Raw genomic sequence first — 27,904 nt, forward strand, 5'->3', positions numbered from 1 at the left:
ATGTTCATCGTGGTATCATTATTATAAAAAAAACACAGAAGCTTTCCCCATTATCTAGATAATATTACCAATGTCCTATTGAAAAAGGGTATTATACCCTTAAGCTGCAGACCAGCTTATATGTCTTTGGCATATCTTGAAGGGAGATTTTGTAAATGCATGTTGAACAGCGTCTCAGTCCCTGCAATCTCTGATCACCTAGTGGGTCTCATTTATGATGAGATCAAAGCCAAATTACTCATGGTGGATGAACTCGAATAACTGTTATCTTCTTGCAGATGTCTTTCCAACTGTTAGCAGACAGATGGCTACTCCTGCTTCGTTGTTATTAAAACCTGGCCATTTGAAGTTCTTAATTTCTTGCCCTGGTTTTATCTTGATCTTATGTCCAATATTCATTTTGCCATCTATTTAAAGTTATGCTGTGGTATTTTATGCTATGTTACATGGAGACCAAGAGAATTTCTGGTACCACTACTGATTAAGGCCATGGGAATTTTAAGTCCACTGAGAAATCACTCAGCTGTCAAAGGCTAACTTAAATCCAGTTCAGGAATAACTATATCGACCGAAGATAAGATTTGTAGTTTAGGGTTGAACTGTGGGGTCTTTGGTGCTCTCTGAGTTTGGTGCTTTTCTTGCAGACATTTCATTACCAAACTAAGTAACATCATCAGTGCCAATGATGTTATGTAGTTTGGTACTGAAACATCTGCCAAAAAAAAACAAGCTCAGAGAGCACCAAGCAGCCCACAATTACTATATCAAATAAAATCTGATATTTGATTTTGAGGCAGCACACCTTGCATTACTGGTTGTTAAAGAGATGGCATATTGTGACCTTTCTAAAACAACCTAGCTAGTTATAGGTAAAGGTAAAGGTTCCCCCGCACATGCGTGCTAGTCGTTTCCGACTCTAGGGGCCGGTGCTCACCTCCGTTTCAAAGCCGAAGAGCCAGCGCTTGTCCGAGGACGTCTCCGTGGTCATGTGGCCGGCATGACTAGACGCCAAAGGCGCACGGAACGCTGTTACCTTCCCACCGTAGCGGTCCCTATTTTTCTACTTGCATTTTTACGTGCTTTCGAACTGCTAGGTTGGCAGAAGCTGGGATGAGTAACAGGCGCTCACTCTGTTACGCGGCACTCGGGATTCGACCCGCCAAACTGCCGACCTTCTGATCGACAAGCTCAGCGTCCTAACCCACTGAGCCACCGTGTCCCTTAGCTAGTCATACCAGGAAACAAAAACGCTGGAAGAAGCAAGCTTTAAATTCAATCGGGCAAAACCTAGCTTGTGTTTTTTAATTATGCAAAGCAACAGCGCCGAAGTTAGTACTGTATTTTTTTTTTTTTTGCTAAAGATTCTCAACTTGATTTCAGAACCGGTATCTAGATTTATAAGGAACTCTCCACAAAAACTAGAGGAAATACAGTTATTATTTCTGCATGCATAATAGTTATTTATGGGATTAATGATGTGTGTGCACAGTTCAGCCGTATACAGTATTTCTCCCGCCTCCAATAACGCGGTATCAAGCTTCACTGTGGCTTCAAGGAAATTACAACGCCTAAGAGACAACATCAGAAGTGTTTATGGGGTTGAGTATTATAGGCTGCTGTGGAGCTTAACAGTAAGAAAATTCACTTGCGAATATAGCATACAGTAAGCATACCAAAAAGGGCACATTTTGATGCTTTTATTTACTTAGTAAATCCCAGTTTTATCTGCATCACTTGTCAAGGGGCCTTATCATTAATATCATTCTGTAAGTTTCTCCTCTATGCCTAGCGGAATTAAGCACTTTATTTTACCATGTATAAACCTACGTTTTTTTTTAAAACAAGAAAATACATTTCACGCCTCGGTAAGGTCAGACAAAAATAATTTTCAAAAACCAATTAAATTATCTTAGACTAATTATCTAAGACAATTATCTTAAGCTCAAGACTATGAAACAAAGAGGAACATTTTCTCACCATAATTGGTAGGCAAAACTCAAGGAAAAAATCAAATTGTCTTTTGCTCAGCTCATGATAGCAATTTGACTTGTGATTAAAACGTTAAAAATCACCAGGTATTTGTCTTAAGACAAAGGACTGCAGCTGTACAGATGTTGAACATAAAAGCAATTTTTGTAAACCATTTGAAAGAAAATGCACAGTACCTTGTGGATTTTTTGCATAAACCCGAAACAAATGAACTTATGATCTATAGTTTTGACAATTAGTTAAAGCTACATAATAGAAAGAAGAGGGTCATGCTGAAACTGGTAAATCTCCAAACTTTTTTTCTTTTCAATTTTTCTCCTAGCTTTTTTTCTTCTTGCACTTTAGCTTTTTCTTTTGTTTCTTCCTTTTTCCTTCTGACTCTATTTTAGTTATAATAATTTTTACTCTTCCATTTCAACTACCATTTCAAAGTAGTGTCTGCGGGGTCCTTGGTGCTCTCGGAGCTTGGTTGTTTTCTTCCAGATGTTTCATTACCAAACTAGGTAATGTCATCAATGCACCGCAAGTAAACAACCAAGCTGTGAGAGGACCAAGGACCTCACAATTCAATCCTGAGCTAAAAATATTCTCTTCTATCAAAACAGTGTCTAAGCTACGTATTGGGGGAAAATGACTGAAAACAGGTCTTGTCTTAAAAGTGAATTTTTCAAAGCAAGCTGATTTGTTTATTGCTTTTCACAGAAATAGACTGATTAGATTTTGTGTATCCTTCTTAGTATTCAGGTGTCCTCCTGAGAATTTTGCAAAGCTGCTTTTGGCTAATTAAAAAAGTCACTAAGACTGTATTTTAGGTCCAAATAAGCACATATGCATATTTTAGGAGGAAATTTGCCAAAGAGTATTTTTTTAAAGAATAAAAGACTTGAGGGGAAAAAAAGTATTTTATCAGCAGGGAATTAAAATAATGCATGTTTCCTTGCATAAATCATAAATTGCAGAATAGGCTGGAGCACCAGAGAAATGGGGGAACAGGTGAAACAGACTAGGGCAGGGGTAGGCAACCTCGGCTCTTGTATGACTCATGGACTTCAACTCCCAGAATTCCTCAGCCAGCCATGCTGAGGGGAAAGGCAGAGGTTTCCAAGCTGAGCCATGCTGGCTGAGGAATTCTGGGAGTTGAAGTCCATGAGTCATAAAAGAGCTGAGGCTGCCTACCCCTGGCCTAGGCCTTAGGCTACTTTATGACTCACGGACTTCAACTCCCAGAATTCCTCAGCCAGCCATGCTGAGGGGAAAGGGAGAGGTTTCCAAGCTAAGCCATGCTGGCTCAGGAATTCTGGGAGTTGAAGTCCATGACTCATAAAAGAGCCGAGGCTGCCTACCCCTGGACTAGGGCAAGATGGACCAGTTTCTCCATTAATGTCCGTAAACAGCAATTCATCCAAATCTTTTCTTCTATGATTTTGCATTAAATTAGCTTCCCTGCTTTCCCCCATATCACCACTGGTGGAAGTTTAGCCCGTGTAACAGAAACAAATTATTTCTTCCTTTTTAAAACAGTTTATATGGATGTCCTTCTCACAGTTGTGATGGTAAACAGAAAACAAAATCCATCCGAGAAGCCCACACTTATATGTTAAAACTATCCCAGTAGGATTCAACTATCCATCAAAATATATAGTTCCAAAGCATTTGACTATATACTAGTTAAATTTCGAAAGCTCTCCTTGGACAACAATAAAGTTGAAGGATGGCAAAAGCTATTAAAGTTCTGTATTATTTTTCTTTGAAAAGTTTTCAATTCATCCCTAGGCCCTTTCTTTATATCCCTATTTATGTCATCTTCCCTCTAAGAATGGAACAGCTGTTTGCAAAGGTAATATACAGTTTCTGCCAGAGTTTTATTTGAAAAGTTAACATTGGAAGAAAGGAAGTTTCCAGGGGAGATTCAGTGGGAAAACAAGACGTTGGTGTAGCCTTCCTGGTAACCAATAAAGAGAAAGTTATCATTGTGGCCATTTATGAGGAGAAAACAGTAGCTGTGGAAAAGATTATCTATCTACTTTCTATCCTGCTCGTTCCCCAGATGATCTAATTTTCTTTCTCCCTCTTAAATATTTTACTAGAATTTTGCAACACAGTAAAAGTATTTAAAAATGAAAAAAAGTGTAAGAAAAAAAGATGGAAAAGAAGAAAAAGATGGAAAAAGAAAGAAAATATGGAATATTTTTCTGGCTTTTTTTCTATCAAGGTAGTTATTTGTATCCCTCCTTTATTAATTTACAAATAACTCAAAGCAGCGAACATATCCAATATATCTTCCTTCGCCTATTTTCACCATAACGACAATCCTGTGAGGTCAGTTGGGGTAAGAGGGACTGGCCCAAGGTCACCCAGCTGGCTTTCTGGGTGTCTTCATGGTGCAGTGGTTAGAATGCGGTATTGCAGGCTAATTCTGCCAAGTGCCAGCAGTTTGAGCCTGACCAGCTCAAGGTTGACTTAGACTTCCATCCTTCCCAGGTCAGTAAAATGAGGACCCAGGTTTTGGGGAACGATATTCTGACTCTGTAAACTACTTAGAGAGGGCTGCAAAGCACTATGAAGCAGTATATACTGTAAGTCTAAGTGCTATTCCTATTTCATGGCTAAGGCAGGATTTGAACTCACAGTCTCCCAGGTTCCAGCATAGTGTCTTAACCTCTAGACCAAACTATCAATCTGTCTGTTGTCCCTCCATCCGTCTCTCCATCCATCCATCCACCCATCCATCCTGAGCTATTTAAATTTAATTAAATAATTAAAAAACATAAGTTGTTTAAATTTATTTAACTATCTTTCTTTCAATAGCAATAGCACTTAGACTTATATACTGCTTTATAGTGCTTTTACAACCCTCTCTAAGCAATTTACAGAGTTAGCATATTGCCCTAATAATACACATCCTCTTCATGACCTGTTTTCCTTGTTACCTTCTGGGAGGAGGGGGCTCCGTGCTATCTGAAGCAGAACAATCAGATTCAGTCATAGTCAAAGCTTCCTCTTTCCGCTATGTATTCAAAATGGACAGTTATTAATATTTATGTGATATTTATATAGAAGGATGTGAGTTTGTACATATATTTTATATAGCATGGTTCAATGTATGCTATGTATGTGTATACTTTTGAGAGCAAGCAAGAAAATTTCATTTTTAATGTGTGCCAGTGTGCCCACAGTAAAAAATGACAAGAAAGGTTATCTATCTATCTATCTATTAATCTAGATATCTGTCTATCTAATCTGAGTCCTCATTTTACCAAGCTCAGAAGGTTAGAAGGCTGAGTCAACCTTGAGTCGGTCAGGATTGAACTCCTGGAGTGAGCAGTGAGTTAGCCTGCAGTATTGCATTCTAATCATTGTACTACCAGGACTCAAGTAATTGTCATCTTATTCTTTCCAAAGCCTTTTAAACCCTTTTTAGTCCCTGATAGTCTGATCCATTCTCATCTCATCCATTCTCAGTTGCCTGCTGTAGTCATTAAGGAAGATAACCTTGATGCAAATAGACAGGAACTATTAACAAGTAAAAGGGCTTGAAATTATCTATCTATCTGTCTGTCTGTCTGTCTGTCTGTCTGTCTGTCTGTCTGTCTGTCTGTCTACCTACCTACCTACCTACCTACCTACCTACCTATCTATCTATCTATCTATCTATCTACTTACCTACCTACTTATCTTATCATCTATCTATCTATCTATCTATCTATCTATCTATCTGTCTGTCTGTCTGTCTGTCTGTCTGTCTGTCTGTCTGTCTATCTACTTACCTACCTACTTATCTATCTATCATCTATCTATCTATCTATCTATCTATCTATCTATCTATCTATCTATCTATCTATCTATCTATCTATCTATCTATCAATCCACCTATCTATCTATCTAAAATCAGCAAAGAACAATAGATAATATTTGTGAGTTGCTTGGGCAGATGTGTCGCTAATTCACTGGAGAATAAGGAGGAGGAGGAAAAATACAACCAGACTGGCAAAGATTGTGTAATTCTAGCCAATCTCAATAAAAATCGTTTTAGCCTCCCTGTAGAGGTGATCTTGTGGTGGGGCTGTCAACTTGTGCTTTGGAAACAAACATCTACGTGCAGAATGCATTCTAGCATCCTGACCTTCTATTTCTTTTGCTACCCCTGAATTTGGAACGTGTTGCGCTCTCGTAGATTGAAGACTTTATTCCCTTGAGCAATTCATCTTTTTTCTCAGGCATTTGATTTCAAGTTTATAGCATCCCTTCTTCCTCAAAATAGTGATTGTGTGCAAGCATGAGGAAAAGTGAGAGGAGCCCAGACCTGGTTCCCACAGAATACTTAACTGGGTTAATGGAGTGTGTATATTAATGTGTTGTGAAAATAACAAGAATTAATCCAGTCAATTAACCTCCCGGATAATTTAACAGCCCAAAGTCAACCCAATTGTGTGCGAGCTTAACCTAACTCTACCAAGCTAGTAATACTACAGGGGAAACCCAGTTAATTGACCCTTTCTTGCCTACTTTGTTTTCGAAAAAGAACTGGTAAGGAAAAGTGATTGAGAAGAGAAATCCTTTCAATTTACTGAAAAGGTTTGGCAGTAGGAAGACGTGACCACACAAAGGCTGATAAGATTCCTCTGTCCAAGCTGCACCCAGTTTTGCCTGCCTGATGACGAAGACCAGGACAAGTGATGCTTTAAAATCCCAAAGGTGCTTTTTCCACGAGGCTTCTTGGATGAGAAGTGAAATGTCTTAAAAACAAACAAACAAACAAAAAACAAGAAAGTCCAGTTGCCTCATGGAAAAAGCACCTTTGGGACAATCATGACCTGGATGACTGAGAATCTCCATAGACATGATGCTTTAAAGGTCTTCCAGGTCTTTCAAGAAGGACTTACGGGATAGCAATGATTTTGGTGGAAAATGTGCAGGGATTTTTGAAGCCCCAAACTGGTGATCTTAACTCAATCAATGTGATTGTTGTCCTCTTAAAAGCACCGAGAACTAGATCAGACTGCTAAAACTGGAGCTGTCAATAAAGTAACAAATATTTTCACTAAATACAGGTAGTCCTTGACTTACGACCACAACTGATCCCAAAATTTCTTTTGCTAAGTGAAACATTTGTTAGGTGAGTTTTAACCCATTTTACAACCTTGGGGGGGGCGGGTCAGTAGTGACCGCTTTGGAAAATTCTGCTCTAAGCTGTACTATAGTTTGTTTACGATTAATTCCACACAGAAATACCACCACGATGGATTGTAAAGCATGGTTTGCGGATTAGTGCAATGCATGAACGGGTAATTGTGGTTTATTCAAAAGCCTGAGATTAAAAGAAGCCACGGTTGGGAGAACTATGTGGACTTGGACCCTGGAAGGGAAAGCAAAAAAAGTTAAATCAATCTGCATCTCTTAAGATTGGTCGCCAAGGTTACTTCTTTACCGTTCTCTCCGTCGGATTTCCGTTCATGATCGGTATCAGTGAGGGACAAGGCTGAGTTTGCGCGGCTTGACAAACAGGAGCTGTGTTCGGATTTCATGCCCGACATCCACATCCTCAAGGCCTGATCTGGTGAAGCGCCTCCTTCCGTCTCGGTATCCATATCGGACCCCATCTCGATAGGATAGCCGTGCTGAGAAACCGTATGCAAATCCCCCTGGTAGCCAGCACACAACATATGGGGAGAGTCACAGAATTCCAGCTCTGAAACAAATGGAAAAACCAAAACATGGTTTGTACAGAAAAAAAGGACAGTTCAGGTTGTTGTTTTTTAATTTGCCCATAGCATGATTCATGCCCCGGGATTGTAAGAATGGACCACATACCCTTCTCCATCCATGCTCTAGAATTGTGTTGATTTTAAATAAGCTGAATGTAAAAAAGAATACACCCAATTATAAAAGAAGAAAAAAAAGGCTAAAGTGGAGCCAGTTAGGTCTAGTGGTTAAGGCACCAGGTAGAAACCAGGAGACTGTAAGTTCTAGTCCAGCTTTAGGCATGAAAGCAGCCAGGTGACTTTGGGCCAATCATCAGGAGACTGTGAGTTCTAGTGCCGCCTTAGGGATAATGAGAAGGAAGGACTCACTGGAGAAGAGCCTAATGCTGGGAAAGATTGAGGGCAATAGAAGAAGGGGACGACAGAGAATGAGGTGGCTGGATGGAGTCACTGAAGCAGTAGGGGTGAGCTTAGATGGACTCCAGAAGATGGTAGAGGACAGGAAGGCCTGGGGGAACGTGGTCCATAGGGTTGCGATGGGTCGGACACGACTTCACAGCTAACAAGGGATAAAAGCTGACCGGGTGATGGCACTGGGTTGTTGTGAGAAAAATAGAAGATGAAAGGAGTACTAGGAATGTTCACTGCCTTGAATTATTTATAAACAGAAAGTCAGGACAAAAAAACCCAACTAAAATAAAATAGGAATCAAAAAGATATTGGATATATATTCATGTGTGTGTGTGTGTGTGTGTGTGTGTATGTATACACACACACACACACATATGTTAAGTGTTTGTTAAGTATTTAGAATACCTTGCTAGGCCTCAAACATGGGGCATATCAGTCTCCCTTTAATTCTTTGTTAGCAATCCAAAAAATTTACACACACACATACACACACACACACACACACAAATTGAACTCATGATTCATTACAGTGATCTATTGCTGATCTATATTGATCAATTCTGCAACTACTGAACAGTGAGAGCTACATATTTGTCTTCCTTATACTGAACAGTAACATATATTTTTTTTGCCGTTAAGTCTATTTTATTTTGTCTTGATGTCAACTTCCATGTGATGGAGATCAACTCACCACTGGATGCATCTTTCTCTGAAGCTCTCAGAGTGGCATTCACCTGTCTGAGATGGTATAGGTTCTCCTGCTTGAGTAGGAGGCTGGACTAGAAGACCTCCAAGGTCCCTTCCAGCTCTATTTGTTGTTCTTATTTTATCACATCTTAACAGAATTGGAAGGGGTGTGTGTGTCTTCTAGGCCAATCCCCTGCTCAAATAGGAAACCCTATACCATTTCAGACAAACGGTTGTCCAATCTCTTTTTAAAAACCTCCAGTGTTGGAGCACCCACAACTTCTGGTGGCAAGTTGTTCCCCTGATAGTTCTAACAATCAGAAAATATTTCCTTAATTCTGGGTTGCTTCTCTCCTTGATTAGTTTCCATCCATTGCTTCCATCCGTTGCTTCTTGTCTTGCCTTCAGATGGAGAATAGCCTGACTCCCCTGTTACCATAAGGCAGAAGCAGGACATGGAGTTTTAATAGGAAGGGAGCAGCAATGTTCTAGTTCCAGATGACAAGTAGAGTCCCAATAAAAAGAAAATGGAAAAAAAAAGCAGGAGGGAAAAGAACGAAGTCTGCCTTTCCAGATTATTCAAGTATCAGTAAGGAAGGTCTGGAGGTTTTGCTCTCTCTTGAAAAGGAGCCTTCATACTAAGACCAATGAACTATTTTGCGGTGGTGAAGGACATCTTAAGTGAGACTAGCTATCATAAGAAACTTCCAAGGGCTCATCCATTAGAAAAAAAGACTTACTGCAAACTAGAAAAAAAATCAGGTTTATGGAGAAGATCCACTACTGATTCAGGAACCCAATCCTTCACGTTTGTGGATATGTGGTGGAACCTCCAGCATTTAAATGCTAAGGCATAATTAGAACAATTATCAGTAGAACGACTTGCCTCCAGAAGTTGTGGGTACTCCAACACTGGTTTTTGAGAAGAGATTGAACGATCATTTGTCTGAAATGGTCTAGGGCCGTGGTGGCGAACCTACGGCACGCGTGCCACAGGTGGCACGCTGAGGTCTCTCTGTGGGCATGCGTGCTGTTGCCCCAGTCTTAGGCCTTCAGCTGGGTTTTATAAAACCTTGTCTCTTTAGGCCTCTGCCGCCATGTGCAAAAAAAAAAAGTTCAATCAATCAATTTCAACTTCTCGCGGGGAAAAAAAAGATCTTGCAAAGTTGGAATTGATTGAACTTTTTAAGTCCCACCCAGTCTGCTGTTACCACTGCAGCCACACCCACCCAATGGGCCATGCCCACCCAATGGGCCACGCCCACCCGGCACCCGATGATACATAAGTGGCTTTTGGGTTGCAGTTTGGGCACTCGGTCTCTAAAAGGTTTGCCATCACTGGTCTAGGGTTTCTTGCTTGAGCAGGATTGGACTAGAACAGGGGTAAGGCAACCTTGGCTCTTTTATGACTCGTGGACTTCAACTCCCAGAATTCCTGAGCCAGCATGGCTCAGCATAGAAACCTCTCCCTTGGCTGGCTCAGGAATTCTGGGAGTTGAAGTCCAAGAGTCATAAAAGAGCCAAGGTTGCCTTACCCCTGGACTAAAAGACCTCCAGGGTCCCTTCCAACTCTGTTAATTCTGTTATTCTGCCCTTTCATGATATCACATATTATATTTTTGCTGTTTTTCTTCCATTTTCTTCCATGCAAAATCCCAGCACCGGGTTTACCTAGCAGCCTTGTCTGTTCTGATACCCTTTGTTTTCCACCATGCCAACTTTCAGCTTTCATAGCAACAAGTTTCAGATCTTTCACTTGCCTAATCGGTGAAAAGGCCTTTTCTGGATACAGCAGCCACAAGATGGCACTTTTGTTAAAGTAGAAAATGGTCGTGCTGTTTTTTTTTTTTTGTTTTCGTACAGGTGGCTGGAGAGGAAATGACTACTTTTGTTCCTCCTCAACATTATTCAAAGACCCATAAATCAAGACAAAGCTGATAGCAGCAAGGTTCCCCCCCCCTAATGGATGAGTTAAAGTCCTTAATCCTAGCAATAGAGACGTGGACCCTGTGCAACCTGAAGCACTGAAATATTCTATTTTTAAATATCGATAACTGAATTCTCAGAAGCTGCTAAAAATATTTATACGTATTCACTGTAGCAGGCTGTGTTATTATCTGGTGGATTGGGTGAGTCACGGCAGGTGCGTGGAAGATGCAGATGTTTTCCATGCTGTTGGCAACTCAACGCAAACATTTCCCAGCAGTGAAGGATTACTTATAATGAATTGGAGCAGGATCTTGGGCATACGCCTGAAACTAAAAGCAGTTCCTTTTCTGACCAATTTTCACAGAGACTCTTTAGCCAGATTTATTAAGAAGAAAGGGATGGAGTTGTGACTTAACTGATTCCTTCTACAATGAAATGTATCTCCAAGTAGACTGGAGTGGAACTTTCTTGCCTGCTTTTTCTGAACCACCAAAGCGGCAGCTACCGCATTGGCATTTGTAGCAGGGTGTTTACTAAACCACTGCCTAAATCTAGATCAGACTGAGAACTGTCAAATCTTGTATACCAGACTAGGCTCAAGGGAGAAAAAAAAAATCACACAGATTTCAAGCAAGAGGCTTAATGGTACAAATTATTTGGTAGAAACCAAACAATTACGGGAGCGGTAGTAAAATCTTGTAATCTGACATAGTTCTCAGCCTCCAGCTCAAGTATCCAAATAAAAAGTCCAGGATTATTTTCATTTCTGAAAATCTTACTGTTTATTGAATACATGGCCTGGTAAAGGTGACATAAGACTAACTCTCAAGTCCCAAGGCATCAGACCATAGCATATAATAATGACTTTCCCAGCCAAACCTCCCCAGGTGTCCATGTAGCTCGTGTAAACAAGTTCTCTTTCTTATGGGAACCATCTGCTCTCTTCTTCACACCTGCTAGAATGTCCTTGAAAGGTTTCCACACTCCCGACTCTTAGCAAGCTTCCGTAGAACTGGAGAGGTTTCATTTCTCTAATCCATTCGAAAGCAACACTTCCCCCCACACCCCCGACTCTAATGGCAAGATGAAAACAGAGAGGCACACAGCTGCCAAATTTTCACTCTTGATGATAGCAATAGCACTTAGACTTATATGCCGCTTCATAGTGCTTTACAACTGGCCATACTTTGTGGGGTGCCTCAGGGTTTGGTTCTCTCCCCCCTATTTAATATCTAGATGAGGCCACTAAGTGAGGTGATCCATCCATTTGGGGTAAGATATCGTCAAGGTGCGGATGACACCCAAATTTTTATCTCTACTCCAGGGTCTCTTTGGGGCCACTTGGTCTGTGTCTACTATGCAGTCATGGGCTACTACGCTGTCTCCTATCTGCCCACTTCCTAGGCAGCCTCTCTGAGCACTATTACAACAGCCTCAGTTTAAAAGCTGAAAAAGGAAGACACTAATGATAAATTAAGCTGCAAAAAGAATAAATGAGAGAAAACAAAATGTACACAAGAAAGAAAACGAATGATTTCCACCCTCCAAACACGGCGTGTCTTTGGTGCACAAACTAGCTGAAATGAGAGACAGTTGTGTGTGTGTGTGCATTGATGTGCACCTGCATGAGGAATCTAAACACGCGCATACAAAATACGGTGATGTAAAAATAAGGAATCATATTTAGCGTAATGAATATGTTGTAGGAAAGCAAGCAATAAAATTTTTAATCCAGCCAGAGGTGGCTGTGAGCTGAAATGTAGCATCCAATTAATGAATCCTGGAGTGAACTGCTATTATTATTATTATTTTTTGCTATCTGATATTACAGCAATGTCACAGTTCAGCATTTTCTCATTTCTTGGCATTTAATTCCATTTTGCATTTAAGGGTATGTTTAATGTGGTTTTCACTGCTTGGGGAAAAAAAAAAGCATGAATGCATTTGCCAAACAGAAACATAGAAAAAGTGCCTTCGGGAAAGCTGAAAAAAATAATAATAATCAAGAAAACAAACATGCAGAAGTCACACTGCTAAGCATGAATTACCAATAGTTGGGGATCCAGGTTGATCACCCCTAAAACATACGGGTGAGTTGCTTGGCGCTGTGAGTCTCCCACTTTGCAGAGAAAGAAAAGCAATGAAATGTGGGTGATTCCATTTGGGAAGAAGGAAGCTTCTCATCTTTCAAACTAATGCTTTTGCTTTTGCCTTAATTAGGAATGAAATATTTACTTTTCAATTTGGCAAGAGCAGTATCCTTCTGGAAGAAAAAAAAAGAAAGAAAAAAAGAAGAAGAAGAAAGGAACCATTTCAGCAGCTGTTTTTGCTCTTTCTCCAACCCCACAGAAAGGTTGTCCTGGTTTCTAACAAAGACGAGATGATGAAATAATAATAATAATAATAATAATAATAATAATAATAATAATAATAATAATAATAATAATAATAATAATAATAATAATAATAATAATAATAATAATAGTAATAATAATAGTAATAATAATAATAATAATAATAATAATAATAATAATAATAATAATAATAATAATAATAATAATAATAATAATAATTTAAGTTACTACAGAAATTCTGGTACAGGAGTTGACGAGCAAGGGTTCCTACCTTCTCAAAACAACAAGGAGATTTTGCCCAGCAGAACTACTGATGATAACACATTAGGTTGCTCTCCTAAAGTCTTGGTGTGTCTAGAACTAGGACTAGGGGTGATTTGATAGCAAACTTCCAGTACTTGAGGGGCTCTCACAGAGAAGAGCGGGGTGGACCTATTCTTCAAAGCACCAGAGGACAGGACAAGAAGCAACAGGTGGAAGTTCATTAAAGAGAGAAGCAACCTAGAACTAAGGAGAAATTTCCTGACAGTAAGAACAATTCATCAGTGGAACGACTGCCTCCAAATGGGCTTTCGTTTCTAAGGGTAGACCCTATACATGAGCCTCCCCTGGTCTAACATCTTCACCACAACGTCACTGTCAGAATCCATTTATATCCCATTCATAAATCCCTATCTGTACGTTCTAAAATCTTACATCCCTCACTGGATTCTGCCATTCCCAAGGAGGAGGAGAGAAGATGTTAATTGGCTATCCCTATCCATTTGTTGCAAGGGTGTTTATTTCAGCCTGCCTGGAGGCCGTCATTAGACCAGGGGAAAAACCTTTGAACTGAGAAGAACAAAGAAAGGGAAGGGGGGAGAGATCTGGTTTGTATCTCTGATTAGAATCTGAAAGAGAGGAAAGAAATGTCATAAAGGCATGGAAGATCCCTCCTCCCTTGGAAGGTTTTGACACCTGAACCTTAATTGATCCGGGACTGACCAAATGGACTGAGGGGAGGGGTTTTTTTTTACTCGGGGACACTTTAAAAGTACCAACCTGTCACACAGTTTTCAGATCCTGTCTAGATTTCCCACTGACAATTATGTTTTAGTAAAAGTTCCTTTTTGGACAATTCTCTCTCCAAGAGCTCTTCTTTCCTAAGATGTGGATTGGGGTGGGACCTTACAGTCACACTGGCTCTGTCAGAAACAGAAGATACGAAAGCCAATGTTGCATGTTTGCTATTATGGATATGAGGAGGCAACTTGTGAGGTTTTCTAGTCTATGCATTAAACACTGGCTTGACTGGTGTTGTTTAAAAAGCAATTTGTTGCTTGCTGTACCTTAGGCAATAAAATTTTACAGCCCAGACCTGTTTCCAAATTTTAACCCTAGAAAACTCCGGAGATTAATCCCTGTAATCCTTAAATTGCAAGGCAGTTTATACCAGCTCCTTGGGTCATCAGGTAAAGTCAGAGAGGTTTTTATCCCAGCTGTGTTGACAACCTGTTCTAATAGTCACAGAAGCTGTAGACAGGTGCCAAACATCTGGAAGCTGCGGGTACTCATCCCTATTCTTGCACCTTTTCCTGGCTAGATAATGTTAGGAAGAATGCAAATGCCCTGTTTTAATTTTTTTTTGCAATTCTAAGGAAAGAATTCTGTATTGCGTTTTTATATCCCTTAGATGCAGCAACGTTTTCAAAAAAAGAGGTCTTAATAAATGTGTCTTTGATTAATTCCAATAGCAACAATATGTCATTGCCTGACACTGTTTTCAATTTCCCATAATACCTCATTATGGCAGGCTTCCCAAACTCCCAATTTGAAAATGGTAGACTTGGGTCCGGTCTGCTTTGGAGATATTCTGAGAATGTTCAATTGGCTGTTCAGAAATTCAGCTCCCTTCGTGGACATGGTGCTGGTAGGACTCAAAACAGCTGCCAGAGCCACTGAAGTAGAATAGGAAACGGAAAACTGAATTCAAATCTTTAGAGTAAGAGTGATACTGCTTTCAGGTGAGTAAAAAACAAACAAACCACGATGTAAAAAAAGATGTCGAGACTCTAGAAAGGGTACAGAGAAGAGCAACCAAGATGATTAGGGGGCTGGAGGCTAAAACATATAGGGAACGGTTGCTGGAATTGGGTATGTCTAGTTTAACGAAGAGAAGGGTGAGGGGTGACATGATAGCAGTCTTCCAATCTCTCAGGGGCTGCCCCAAAGAAGAGGCAGTCAAGCTATTCTCCAAAGCACCTGAAAGCAGGACAAGAAGCAACGGATGGAAACTAGTCAAGGAGATAAACAACCTAGAACTAAGGAGAAACTTCCTGACAGTTAGAACAATTAACCAGTGGAACAACCTGCCTCCAGAAGCTGTGAATTCTCCAACACTGGAGGTTTTTAAGAAGAGACTGGACAGCCATTTGCCTGAAATGGTATAAGGTTTCCTGCCTGAGCAGGGGGTTGGACTAGATGACCTCCAAGGTCCCTTCCAACTTTATTATTATTATTATAAACTATGTTTCCCTAGAACTTATCAAATAAGGACAACATGGGATGGACAATGGATTGTGACAAAAGTCAGACAACATTTAGATCTCCAAGAAAAAAAAGTCCTGATCCATTATGTTGTCTTAAAGAGCCTGTACTCATACATCAATTGTTGACTTTGGGCCTGCAAGAGAGTAACAAAACAAAACAGAGAAATAGGACAACTAACCTGAGCAACAGTTGTCCTTAATCAACAGAAACGTCCAACTGTCACACATATACAAGATGGGGAGCTAATCTCCTTCTGGGAGCAGCAAACAAGCCAAGTTGGTCCTCCAAAGAAAATAAATCAGAACCAAAAAAGAGTAGAAAAGCTTACCAACAAATTAAACGGTACCGGTCCTGTGAGTTCACTCATGCCTGCAGGGCAGTCTGCTGTGAGCAGATAAGGAAAATCCAGAGTTTGTTATCGGGAGCAATATTTTGTCCCGCTTCATAAAAATTTGACACAGCTGGAGGTGAACTAATTGAGAAGGGAAGATAGCAACGTTGAAGGGATTTGAAAATGTAATTAAAGAGCAATGAGGAAAGGGAATCGGCAGAAGAAGGAATGCCCTAAGCTTGGAGAACACCAAGAAGTTCAAAGCCACTTCCCAAAGTGACCTCTAACAATAAGGATGAGCCAACGTGCATTAGGTTGGAGCAAAGGGCCCTCAAAAGCTTCAACTGGGAAAGTTGACACAATCTTCACTGCAAGGATAAGAGCTTCTGAAAACTATAACACATATTTTTGTTTTCTTTGTTTCTTTGTTATTGCTACCTGGGGGTGAGGAGCTGAATCTAAAGATTGTTGAGTTAACAGAGCATACTTCACCAAACTGGCACTTTCCTGACTTTTTTAAAAAAATTCCATTTATATCCCGCCCTTCTCCGAAGACTCAGGGCGGCTTACAATCTTAGCAGTAGCCTTCATTCTATGTATATGCCTGCTTATTAGGGCTTTCACACACACACACCCAAGCGGCATTATTACAAAGTCAGCTTAATTGCCCCTAACAATCTGGGTCCTCATTTTACCTACCTCGGAAGGATGGAAGGCTGAGTCAACCTTGAGCCTGGTGGGACTCGAACCTGCACTAATTGCAGGCAGCTGGTGTTACTTAAGGAGGCATTAGCCCACTGCTCCACCAAGGCTCTATGACTTGATGTCTATGGAGATTCTCAATCATCCAGATCACAGTTGTCCCAAAGGAGATGTTTTCTTTTTCTTTTCTGAAAGGCAACTGGACTTTCTTGGGTTTTTTTTTCCTTTGAAAACCTGAAGAAGCTTCTTGGATGAGAAGCAAAATGTTTTCAAACAAACCCACCAAGAAAATCCAGTTGCCTTTTGGAAAACAAACAAACAAACAAACAAACAAACAAACAAACCACCTTTGGGGTTTTCCTGGTTGATGTAATAAGAACACGTTAGAATTATACCAAATTAGGTAATGGTACTGTACAACTCCAAAAGTTTGTGATGATCGCTATTTCTTATGATCCTGGCTAGATAAATTTTGGAATGAGGTTTCTCATATGAACCAAAAAGGTTTGGTCTAAATATAAGCACATATCACACATTCCAAACACAAATGCTTTTGCCTACAAACCCTTACAGGCTTTCCACAAGCATCTGGAAGGCCACTATAAACTGGATGGGTGATTTTTTTTTCCTAACTCACAGAAGCACAATTTGTTTTAGAAGAAACATGACGATAGCCATGAACTCTGGTGGCTTCAAAGAGCAACGCTAACAACCCAACAAGGCTACATTTGCAAGATTGGTTGAATCTATAAGGCAAGATTCATTCAGCTGAGAACAAAGACAAGATTATTATAATTGCCAGTGGCTTTCACAGAGGCATCAGACTAGCCATAATGTTAGACTTGATAGAACTTTTCTTTAACAAGATTTTTTAAAAAATGTTTATTGCATTCAGGGTAGCCAACCTGATTCGCAGGGATTGTAAAACTCCTTTGACAGATTTCCTGCTCCATCTGGCATTTTAAGTCTTTTAAGGATATTGTATTGTTTCATTTTGTTACAAGACTCCATCCCGGTCTCCATGTAAGCCTGCTAACTTTGAAAATAAAAACAGTGGGCATTGGGAAATTGGCAATATTTTTTTTTTGAATGTAGATATGTATTCTGAAAACAATAAACCTCTAGCATAGTGGCAGAGATAGGGATGCTTGGCAGAGCAAGAGAAACTTCACTAATTCTATCTTATTTAAAGGATTGTTTTCGCTGGCCACTCTTGCCACGTTATGATAGGAGATGTTCATTCTTCTGGACTGTTATAGTGTGTAAACATCCATGCTATTTTTGAATGCCCAAAGTATCCATTGTCTGTAAAAGCAGCCTTATGCAAAGTCAATGAAGTTCCTTGCAAACACTTTTGTGAATCCCTTCTAGTGCAAGATAGAATATAACCTTTCACGGGTAGTCCTTGATTTAATGACCCACAATCGAGCCCAAACTTTCTGTTGCTAAGTGAGACATTTGTCAAGTGAGTTTTGCCCCATTTTAAAACCTTTCTTGCCACAGAGGTTAAGTGAATCACGGCAGTTGTTAAATTAGTAACACGGTTGTGAAGCGAATCTGGCTTCCCCAGTGACTTTGCTTGTCAGAAGATCGCAAAAGGGGATCCCGCGACCCTGGGACAGTGCAACCGTGACAAATATGAGTCAGTCGCCAAGCGTCTGAATTCTGATTGTGTGACCACAGGGATGCTACAATCTTGTAAGTTTGAAAAATGGTCCTAAAGTCACTTTTTCAGTGCCGTTGTAACTTTGAATGATCAAAATTGTCGTTAAGTCAAGGAATACCTATATTGTTATACAGATAGACTCAATTTATGGATTAAATGGAGCCTGCCCATCGCAGTCACAAGTTATGAGAGTTGTAAAGCGGGTCACCCACACGAGCAGCCTGCATTTTACTTCCTTTTTTGTATTCTTTGTAAGTAAATACAGCTATTGTAAAGTTCAGTGAACACTGCATTCAATGCTTCTTTTGCAAACCAGTAGTAAATGCCACTTTTTTGACAAAACCCTGTAAAAATGCAGTCACGTGACTAGGGATGCTGCAAACGGCTGCAAATGTACATTAGAACAGTCACTAAGCAAGCAGCCGTGGTTTGAGGGGCACCTGTATTATCTGCTTCAGACGCCATTTCGGATATTTTTATATGTTTTTCTCCACTTTGCAAGTATCTTTCATTTAGTTTAAGATTTTTTTTAGAAGTACATTTATTTGATTTCCTTCAGTTAAAAAAAAAGCTTTGTAAGCATGTAGAGGAAATTTGCAATAAATGTTGGCGAGGTAGGAGACTCAAATACAAAGCACTGTGATTATGATTTTTCAGCAAATGCACAAAACAATTCCAAACAAAGAAAATAATAAATTGGCTAGATTATGTTTATATTGACTTGCTAGCTTTTTCATATATTATGACTGATCTCTGTTTAGCAATGGTATCGCTTTTACTATTCCTTTTAATTTATAGATCCTATTAATCTTGGTAGCACACCATCCACACAAAGGAACTTTACTGCTCTTTTTTCCTCTTTCAAAAATGTAGTATGCATTAAAAAAATAAAACTTTATATCTGAATTTTCTCTGAGGCTGTCATACAATAATGTTTGAGATACATTTATGTGTTTGCTAGCAATATTGCTCCATTCCGTCAAGGAGTCTAAATAACTTTGTTTTCCCATTACCACTGATAATGTGACACAGGAGATTTCTCCTAATAAAGCTATGAGAAGCTTTAATAAGATATCAACCTGAAAACTTAAAATCTTAATCCATACAATAGAATAAACTGGGACGGCAATACTTATTCATATTTTACAACTTCAATGGGGCAATGCGATTGAATTTTTGGCCTTTATGGGCTGATGGTGATGATGGTGATAATTTTGGTGGGGGGGGGGAGAGGTGTTCATATTTTTTAGACAAAACCTTGTGAATTGTATAGATCAGTTTTTCTAATCTTTTAATTTTCAGCAGGCAATTATCCCAAATGTCAGAAGTGTGACTGTAGAGTGGCTCTAAAAAAGAAATTTGATAGCCATAGAGCTATTGATTGATCCACAGTTGTCCATCATATACAGAAGTATATTTTTAATGCAGTCTTTTTCAATGAAAATCATTCTCTCAGCCTAAAGAATGCAACGTTTCACAAACAACATGTAGCAGGAGAAATGTAGCTGAGTTGGAGCCAAAACTAATTTGGGCTGAATCTCTTGGTCCCTTTAATCTAAAGAAAGCATTGAGCATAATCCTTCACACTTTCGGGTCACGAGAATTAACTGTTCTGCCTCTGAATGCACAAACTTAAAATAATTATTTTATAACCTCTACTGGGATTCCAGTTATTAAAAAGCCTAAGGCTGCAGAAATGGCAACAAATTCTTTAAATCTAGAAAGAGAAGCAGGACAATGCTGACTCATCTTAATTTAGCATTTCCCAACCTGGGCTGTATTCAGACATCCCAGAATTTCAATGATCCTGCTATCTGTACAATTTTGGGAATTGAAGTCCATGCATCTGGAAGCTGCCCAGATTAGGAAATATTAACTGAATCCTTTTTTAAATCTTCAGTTGACCAGAGATAGAACAATAAATCTTCAACTGAGGTTAATGTGGTCTATACACAGCACCTTGCAATGAACTCTCCAGGGTCCTGAAACTACCAGAATCCAAATCTGTGCATTTTCTTCTCTGCCAGAATCAATAGGGACTCTTAGGACAATAATGGACAAAGGGATCAACACACACTGTGCAAGACATACACACTTACATTCAGAGAACTTCTCCTTAGTCTGTAATGGCTTGCGGGGGGGGGGGGGCAGGGAGAGAGGGAAAATAGCCTTCCATTATAACTCATGGAAGAACTGTTCCCAAATACAACTGTAGAAAAAGTAGAATTTTAAAAGAGAATGAGTTAAGACTAAGAGAAAAACAATAGTAATCCAAGCATTATAGAGAACGACTTTGATGCAGTGGTTAAGATAACAGGTTAGAAATTGGAACACTGTACAATCTAATCCTTCCTTAGACATGAAGTCAGTTGGTGGACTTCTCTCCATCCTATAAAAAAAGGCAAAGACAAACCACTTCCAGTTCTTGCCATGAAAACTGCACAGACCACTCCAGACAGTCACAAGGAGTCATCACTGAAGGTGCACACATGCACGCATACGCACATTTGTGCTGGTAATAAACCAGAAGGTTGGAGGAGAGCAAGAATGTAACTTGCAACTCAGCAGGAAAGATGAGCAAATGTGCAGCTACATTGAGCAGTAACAAAGGAGACTCAATGTTATTTGCTTCAACTGCTTAGCATGCAAAGAAAGAGGGTTTTTTAAAACAGATTCAGCTAGAGAAGCCAGCCATTCTGTTTTATTTCCAATTAATGACTGTGATTATGTAATTCTATTATAATAGGTGTTGGGTGGAAAGGAGATCTATAGAATTTAGCATAGCACAAGTTTACATACAAAACAAATTCCCAACCAATAGCCACGATTTCCAGAGAAAATAGCAATAAGCAATCCACAGAACCACATCCATACAACCTCATAACCTACCCTGCCCCCATTTTTAAACTTAAGGTTGGGTTGGATCAAGAGGTCCATGGGAAGAAACCTGCTCCCATTTCAACCCTTCAACCCTGTAACCTCCCAAATGGCCCTAAATGATGATGATGAAATTTGGCAAAATGGACTAGTAGCTTTTGGGTGGGGGTAGTGATCTCTTAGTGACAGTCCCAAATTCAAATGTCAACCTTAACGCCCATTCCCTAGGACCCTGTTCTTTCTGAAGTCATTAGATGTAGATCTTGCCCGATTTGAAGATTTATCTCAGGAATGGACCGAGACAAGAGCTACTTTGATTTTCAAGGAAAAAGCTTTGGCTAAATCCACAAATTGTTCTGCCCATGTATAACTGACAGTAGCGAACTAGACAGATTTTTTTTAAATGACTTAGTTTAATATACAATCACATACTCTTAATTTTCTGCCTCTCTAGATAAAAGGATCAGGTGATAGGAAAACATCTTCTTGAGAGCTTGCCAAGAAGGCTAAACTCAACAGAAGGTTATTTGATATTTTTGTAAGACTCCCCTCCTCCCTTGAGCCATTCATAAATACATTGTCACTTTACTAAATCCTACAATTTTATGTAAATTAAATTACAGGTTTGCCTTGCTGGAAATATCTCAATGAGTTCAACATTTTAAATAGGGCACAGATAATCTGATCTGTGAATATGTCTATCAAGGGGGGGGGGGAAGGAAGAAGAGATTTATATGCATTGCCTCTAATTTGTTTTAAATGTATAAAGAACTCTGCAGCAATCATTTCCAATCAGTGAGAAAGGTTTTTTTTAAAGTCCTTTAGCCAAGGAGGGAAGTGAAGATAGAAAGACACAATTTGGCAAATCAATTTAATTTGGTGAGATGGCATATATACAATGGTGCTCATTATTATGAATGTTGGGTCTATCTTTTAAATGAACTGACTCAATTTAAACTACTGGGAGTAACACCATTCATCTGAAATAAAGACAATTTTTAATTTAAAATGAAGGGCACTCTACAAAAGATCAGACAGAAACTAACTAACTAATCTGGCCCCCTTATTGTTATTTCCACTGTATTAAATCATCTTCCCATTTTAAAAAAAATTGATTGATGGACAAGGTGGGCTGCGTGTATTTACTCTTTGACGTACAAAGAGTACAAATGTACAAATGTTCAAATACAACAGTGTTAAGAATAAAAATGCTACACAGAGTTTGCAGACAGAGCTCAAAACTGATGGACAAAAAAGGTTTGTAATACAGAAAATCATAAGATTAACTAAAACCATAAGACTACGTCTGATTTACTTTGGCCACATCATGCGTGCAAACTCATCGGAGACGGCAATGATGCTAGGAATGGTTAGTGGAACAAGAAGAAAGGGCAAGCAAAGAACACGCTGGCTTGCTAACATAAAATCTGACGCAAAGTTGAACATCCAACAGCGGAAAGAAGCTGTGCTTGACAAGGTAGCATGGGGAGCACCTGGCTATAAAGTTGCCAAGAGTTGGACACAACTGAATGGTTAAAACAACAATATAGAAAACAGAGAAAGCTGGGTGCAAATTGCATCCTTTATGGAAAATTGTATAAAAAAGATAAAAGGCTTTTTCTAAGCTGAGTTAAAAGGAAGATGTCTATGTGTTTTGCTTGGAAACAGGGAAAAAATTTACCACTCCACTATTTGACACCCAGGCCTGGCTTACAATTTTATGATTGTTTCTTTGATACAGATCTTTGGAACCGTTTACCGGTTGAGCTCCGGATGGCTCCCGACCTGCGCTCCTTCCGACGTGATCTAAAAACTTACTTATTTGAACAAGCCGGCCTGGCCTGATGGGTTTGGGGTTTTAATTACTGTTTTAATTCATTTATTGTATTCGGGCACAATTGTTTAATTTGTTTTTAACTTTTGTATTTTGTATTTTGGGTATTTATTGCCCTGTACACCGCCCTGAGTCCTTCGGGAGAAGGGCGGTATACAAATTAAATTAAATTAAATTAAATAAAAATAAATAAAAATAATGCAGTATGCTTATTTTAGTTTGATTGCAGGCCAGCATAAATCTAATGACATAAGTCACTTTAAAACAGAATTAAAAAGTGATATGTAATTTGAAAGGATAATGGCAATTACTATGGATGTAACTACTGCAAAAAACTACTGGTGGTGAAAGGAAAGTCCGATGCTGTAAAGATTCTTTCTCCATAGGAACCTGGAATGTAAGATCCATGAATCAAGGAAAGCTGGACGTGGTCAAACAAGAGATGACAAGACTAAACATCGACATCTTAGGTATCAGCGAACTAAAATGGACAGGAATGGGTGAATTTAATTCAGATGACCATCAGGTATACTACTGCGGGCAAGAATCCCTCAGAAGAAATGGAGTAGCCTTCATAGTCAATAAAAAAGTAGGAAAAGCAATACTGGGATACAACCCTCAAAATGACAGAATGATCTCAGTTCGAATCCAAGGCAAACCATTCAATATCACAGTAGTCGAAGTCTATGCCCCAAACACCAGTGCTGAAGAGGATGAAATTGACCGGTTCTATGAAGCCCTACAGCACCTTATAGAACTAACACCCAAAAATGATGTCCTTATCATCATGGGAGATTGGAATGCTAAAGTAGGAAGCCAAAAGATAACTGGAATAACAGGCAAGTTTGGCCTTGGAGTACAAAATGAAGCAGGGCACAGGCTGATAGAATTTTGTCAAGAGAATACGATGGTCATAGCAAACACTCTTTTCCAACAACCCAAGAGACGGCTTTACACATGGACATCACCAGACGGTCAACACAGAAATCAGATTGACTATATGCTCTGTAGCCAAAGATGGAGAAGCTCTATACAGTCAGTAAAAACAAGACCAGGAGCTGACTGTGGCTCAGACCATGAGCTTCTTGTTGCAAAGTTTAGGCTTAAATTAAAGAAAGTAGGGAAAAGTGCTAGGCCAGTCAGGTATGAATTAAATCATATCCCTGTTCAATATACAGTAGAGGTGACAAATAGATTTAAGGAATTAGATCTGATAGACAGAGTGCCTGAAGAACTATGGACAGAGGTTCGCAACATTGTACAACAGGTAGCAACCAAAACCATCCCAAAGAAAAAGAAATGCAAGAAAGCAAAATGGCTGTCTGAGGAAGCTTTGCAAATAGCTGAGGAAAGGAGGGAAGCGAAAGGCAAGGGAGAAAAAGAAAGATATGCCCAATTAAATGCAGAATTCCAAAGAATAGCTAGAAGAGATAAGAATGCCTTCTTAAATGAACAATGCAAAGAAATAGAAAAAAACAATAGAATAGGGAGGACCAGAGATCTTTTCAAGAAAATTGGAGAGATGAAGGGAACGTTTCATGCAAAAATGGGCATGATAAAGGACCAAAATGGCAGGGACCTAACAGAGGCAGAAGAGATTAAGAAGAGGTGGCAAAATTACACAGAAGAACTATACAAGAATGAGCTTAATGTCCCTGATAATCACAATGAGGTGGTCACTGAGTTCGAGCCAGACATCCTAGAATGTGAAGTGAAGTGGGCCTTAGAAAAGCTGAGCAACAACAAAGCTAGTGGAGGTGACAGTATTCCAGCTGAGCTATTCAAAATCTTAAAAGACGATGCAGTAAAAGTGCTACACTCAATTTGCCAGCAAATTTGGAAAACTCAACAGTGGCCACAGGATTGGAAAAGATCAGTTTACATTCCAATTCCAAAGAAAGGCAGTGCCAAAGAATGTTCAAACTATCGCACCATTGCACTCATTTCTCATGCTAGTAAAGTTATGCTTAAAATTCTACAAGCTAGACTCCAGCAGTATGTGGATCGAGAACTACCAGAAGTACAGGCAGGATTTCGAAGAGGCAGAGGAACTAGAGATCAAATTGCTAACATACGCTGGATCATGGAGAAAGCTAGAGAGTTCCAGAAAAACATCTACTTCTGCTTCATTGACTATGCTAAAGCCTTTGATTGTGTGGATCATAACAAACTCTGGCAAGTCCTTAAAGAGATGAGCATACCAGACCATCTTATTTGTCTCTTGAGAAACCTATATGCAGGCCAAGAAGCAACAGTGAGAACTGGACACGGAACCACTGATTGGTTCAAAATTGGGAAAGGAGTCCGGCAAGGCTGTATATTGTCGCCTTGCCTATTTAACTTATATGCAGAGCACATCATGAGAAAGGCAGGGCTAGATGAATCAAAAGTTGGAATTAAGATTGCCGGAAGAAACATCAACAACCTAAGATATGCAGATGATACCACTCTAATGGCAGAAAGTGAAGAGGAACTAAAGAGCCTCTTGTTGCGAGTGAAGAAGGAGAGTGCAAAACTTGGGTTGAAACTAAACATTAAGAAAACCAAGATCATGGCATCTGGCCCTCTCAATTCCTGGCAAATAGATGGGGAAGAAATGGAGGTAGTGACAGATTTTATTTTCCTGGGCTCCAAGATCACTGCAGATGGGGACTGTAGCCAAGAAATTAAAAGACGCTTGCTCCTCGGGAGGAAAGCCATGGCAAATCTAGACAGCACACTAAAAAGCAGAGACATCACCCTGTCAACAAAAGTGCGTATAGTCAAGGCGATGGTCTTCCCAGTTGCAATGTATGGCAGTGAAAGCTGGACCATAAGAAAGGCTGAGCGCCAAAGAATTGAAGCCTTTGAACTATGGTGCTGGAGAAGACTCCTGTGAGTCCCTTGGACTGCAAGGCGATCAAACCGGTCAGTCCTAGAGGAGATCAACCCTGACTGCTCTTTAGAAGGCCAGATCCTGAAGCTAAAACTCAAATACTTTGGCCATCTAATGAGAAGGAAGGACTCACTGGAGAAGAGCCTAATGCTGGGAAAGATTGAGGGCAATAGAAGAAGGGGACGACAGAGAATGAGGTGGCTGGATGGAGTCACTGAAGCAGTAGGCGTGAGCTTAAATGGACTCCAGAAGATGGTAGAGGACAGGAAGGCCTGGAGGAACATTGTCCATAGGGTCGCGATGGGTCGGACACGACTTCGCAACTAACAACAACAACTGCAAAAAAAGTTTAGTTCACTCTTTAGATATCTTTCTTTTTGTCTTTTTTATTTTATTATTTTTCACTTTGTCTTTTATTCTTTCATATTTCTTTCTTTTTTCCACTTTTTCTTTTTTTTTTTTATTGAAAAGTTTTAACATACAATTTTTCCCTTAGAAAATCCCCCCTCCCCCACCCTTCTCCCTCCCCCCCTTCCTCCCCCCCCTCCCCCTCTCCCCCCCCGACTTCCCAGAGCTAAATACAAGGTATGTATAAAAAAAAACAATCATAAACAACCATATATTAACAACCATAAACTCTAAAATCTATCACTCTCTAGCTTATATAGGATAAAACAAACCTTAATAATATTAAATATATATATATATATAAAAAAAAACTAATATAGAAAAAGAAACAAAGAAAAAAGCCTTATTCAGATATAAAACTTCTTAACCCTATACTTATTCTGGATAAACTCAAACCATTCTCTCCCTTCCATAATATAGCGTTCCTGCAAGTAATCTTGCAAATAGGCCGAAATCTTCGCCATTTCAACCAAGTCGGAAACCTCTAAAGCCCACTCTTCTATGGTCGGCAGTTCCTCTTTCCAGTACTAACCTATCAAAAGTCTTGCTGCCGTAATTAAATTCAACATCAACTTAGTATGTTCCATCAAACTTTTATCCAAAAAGCCTTAACCTTTTTACAAGTCCACCATATATGAAAATATATTACGTCTTCATCACCGCACCTCCAACATTTAGGCTAATGATTCAGATACATACTTAGCTTTTTAAAATCTAAATACCATCTATAAAACATTTTGTAAAAATTCTCTCTTAGATTTCAAACTTGTTTAAATTTTACATTCCTCACCCAAATCTTTTCCCACCTCCCACTACTTGGCTGTAAGTACGTTGTGAAAGTTCCATAGACTTCTGCTGTTCTTGTTCTTTTATCTTTTTTGATCGTTTTAAAGCAGCACGCGTCACTCTCTGTTCTCTAGGATCATCCAAAGGTGTTATAACTTGATCTCCTCCAGCACCATTCTCCTCTGTCTGTCCATCTTCAGCCTCTTGATGTTCTCCTTCTCCAAATCCCTTTGCAGCTTCCAGAAGTGTTAATGGGGTTGCTTTTAAAAAATTATTGTAAAAATCACGCGCTTGCATCACAGTAACCAGACGGTACCTTTTACCTTCATGCATCACCATCAACCCAGCTGGGATCTCCCATCTAAACCTTATATCTCATTGCTTGAGCTCTTGCACAAGAAATGTAAAATCCTTCCTTCTCCTTAAAATCTTTGGAGGAATTTCTTTTAGAACCAGAACTTCTTGATCAGCAATCACGACTTTAGTGTCATAGGCAGCTTGTATAACTTCATCTCTAATTTCCCTTTTTGCAAAATAAACCACCACATCTCTAGGCAACTTTCTCTGTCTAGCAATCCATGAATTCACACGAAACACTTTATCCATGCCTCCTTTTATTTCGGATGCTGGCTGATTCAATACCACTTCAAGAGCCTCAGAAACCAGCTGCTTTAGATCTTCCTTAATATTCTCCTTTAAACCTCTGATTCTAATGGCAAACTGCATCTGGAAATATTGAGCAAGACTCAATTCTCTATCCATTTTATCTCTTAAATCTTCATTCTCCAGTACTTTTGCTTCTAATATGGCATTCTTTTGAGTCA

The 27,904-nt window shown here is 39.5% G+C and overlaps 1 protein-coding gene across 1 annotated transcript in view; it reads right to left on the reverse strand.

The window, feature by feature from the left end:
* TENM1 (teneurin transmembrane protein 1) overlaps window positions 1–27,904 on the reverse strand; it is a gene marked incomplete at its 5' end in the record, with an annotated part of 270,481 nt that overhangs the window by 214,415 nt on the left and 28,162 nt on the right. The window contains one exon of the mRNA XM_081336372.1: window positions 7,418–7,678. Within this exon, the coding sequence (XP_081192498.1) occupies window positions 7,418–7,678 (261 nt within the window). The remainder of the gene's footprint in view (window positions 1–7,417; window positions 7,679–27,904) is intronic.

Source organism: Vipera berus (assembly GCF_964194415.1).
Source record: "Vipera berus genome assembly, chromosome: 11".
Lineage (NCBI taxonomy): Eukaryota > Metazoa > Chordata > Lepidosauria > Squamata > Viperidae > Vipera > Vipera berus.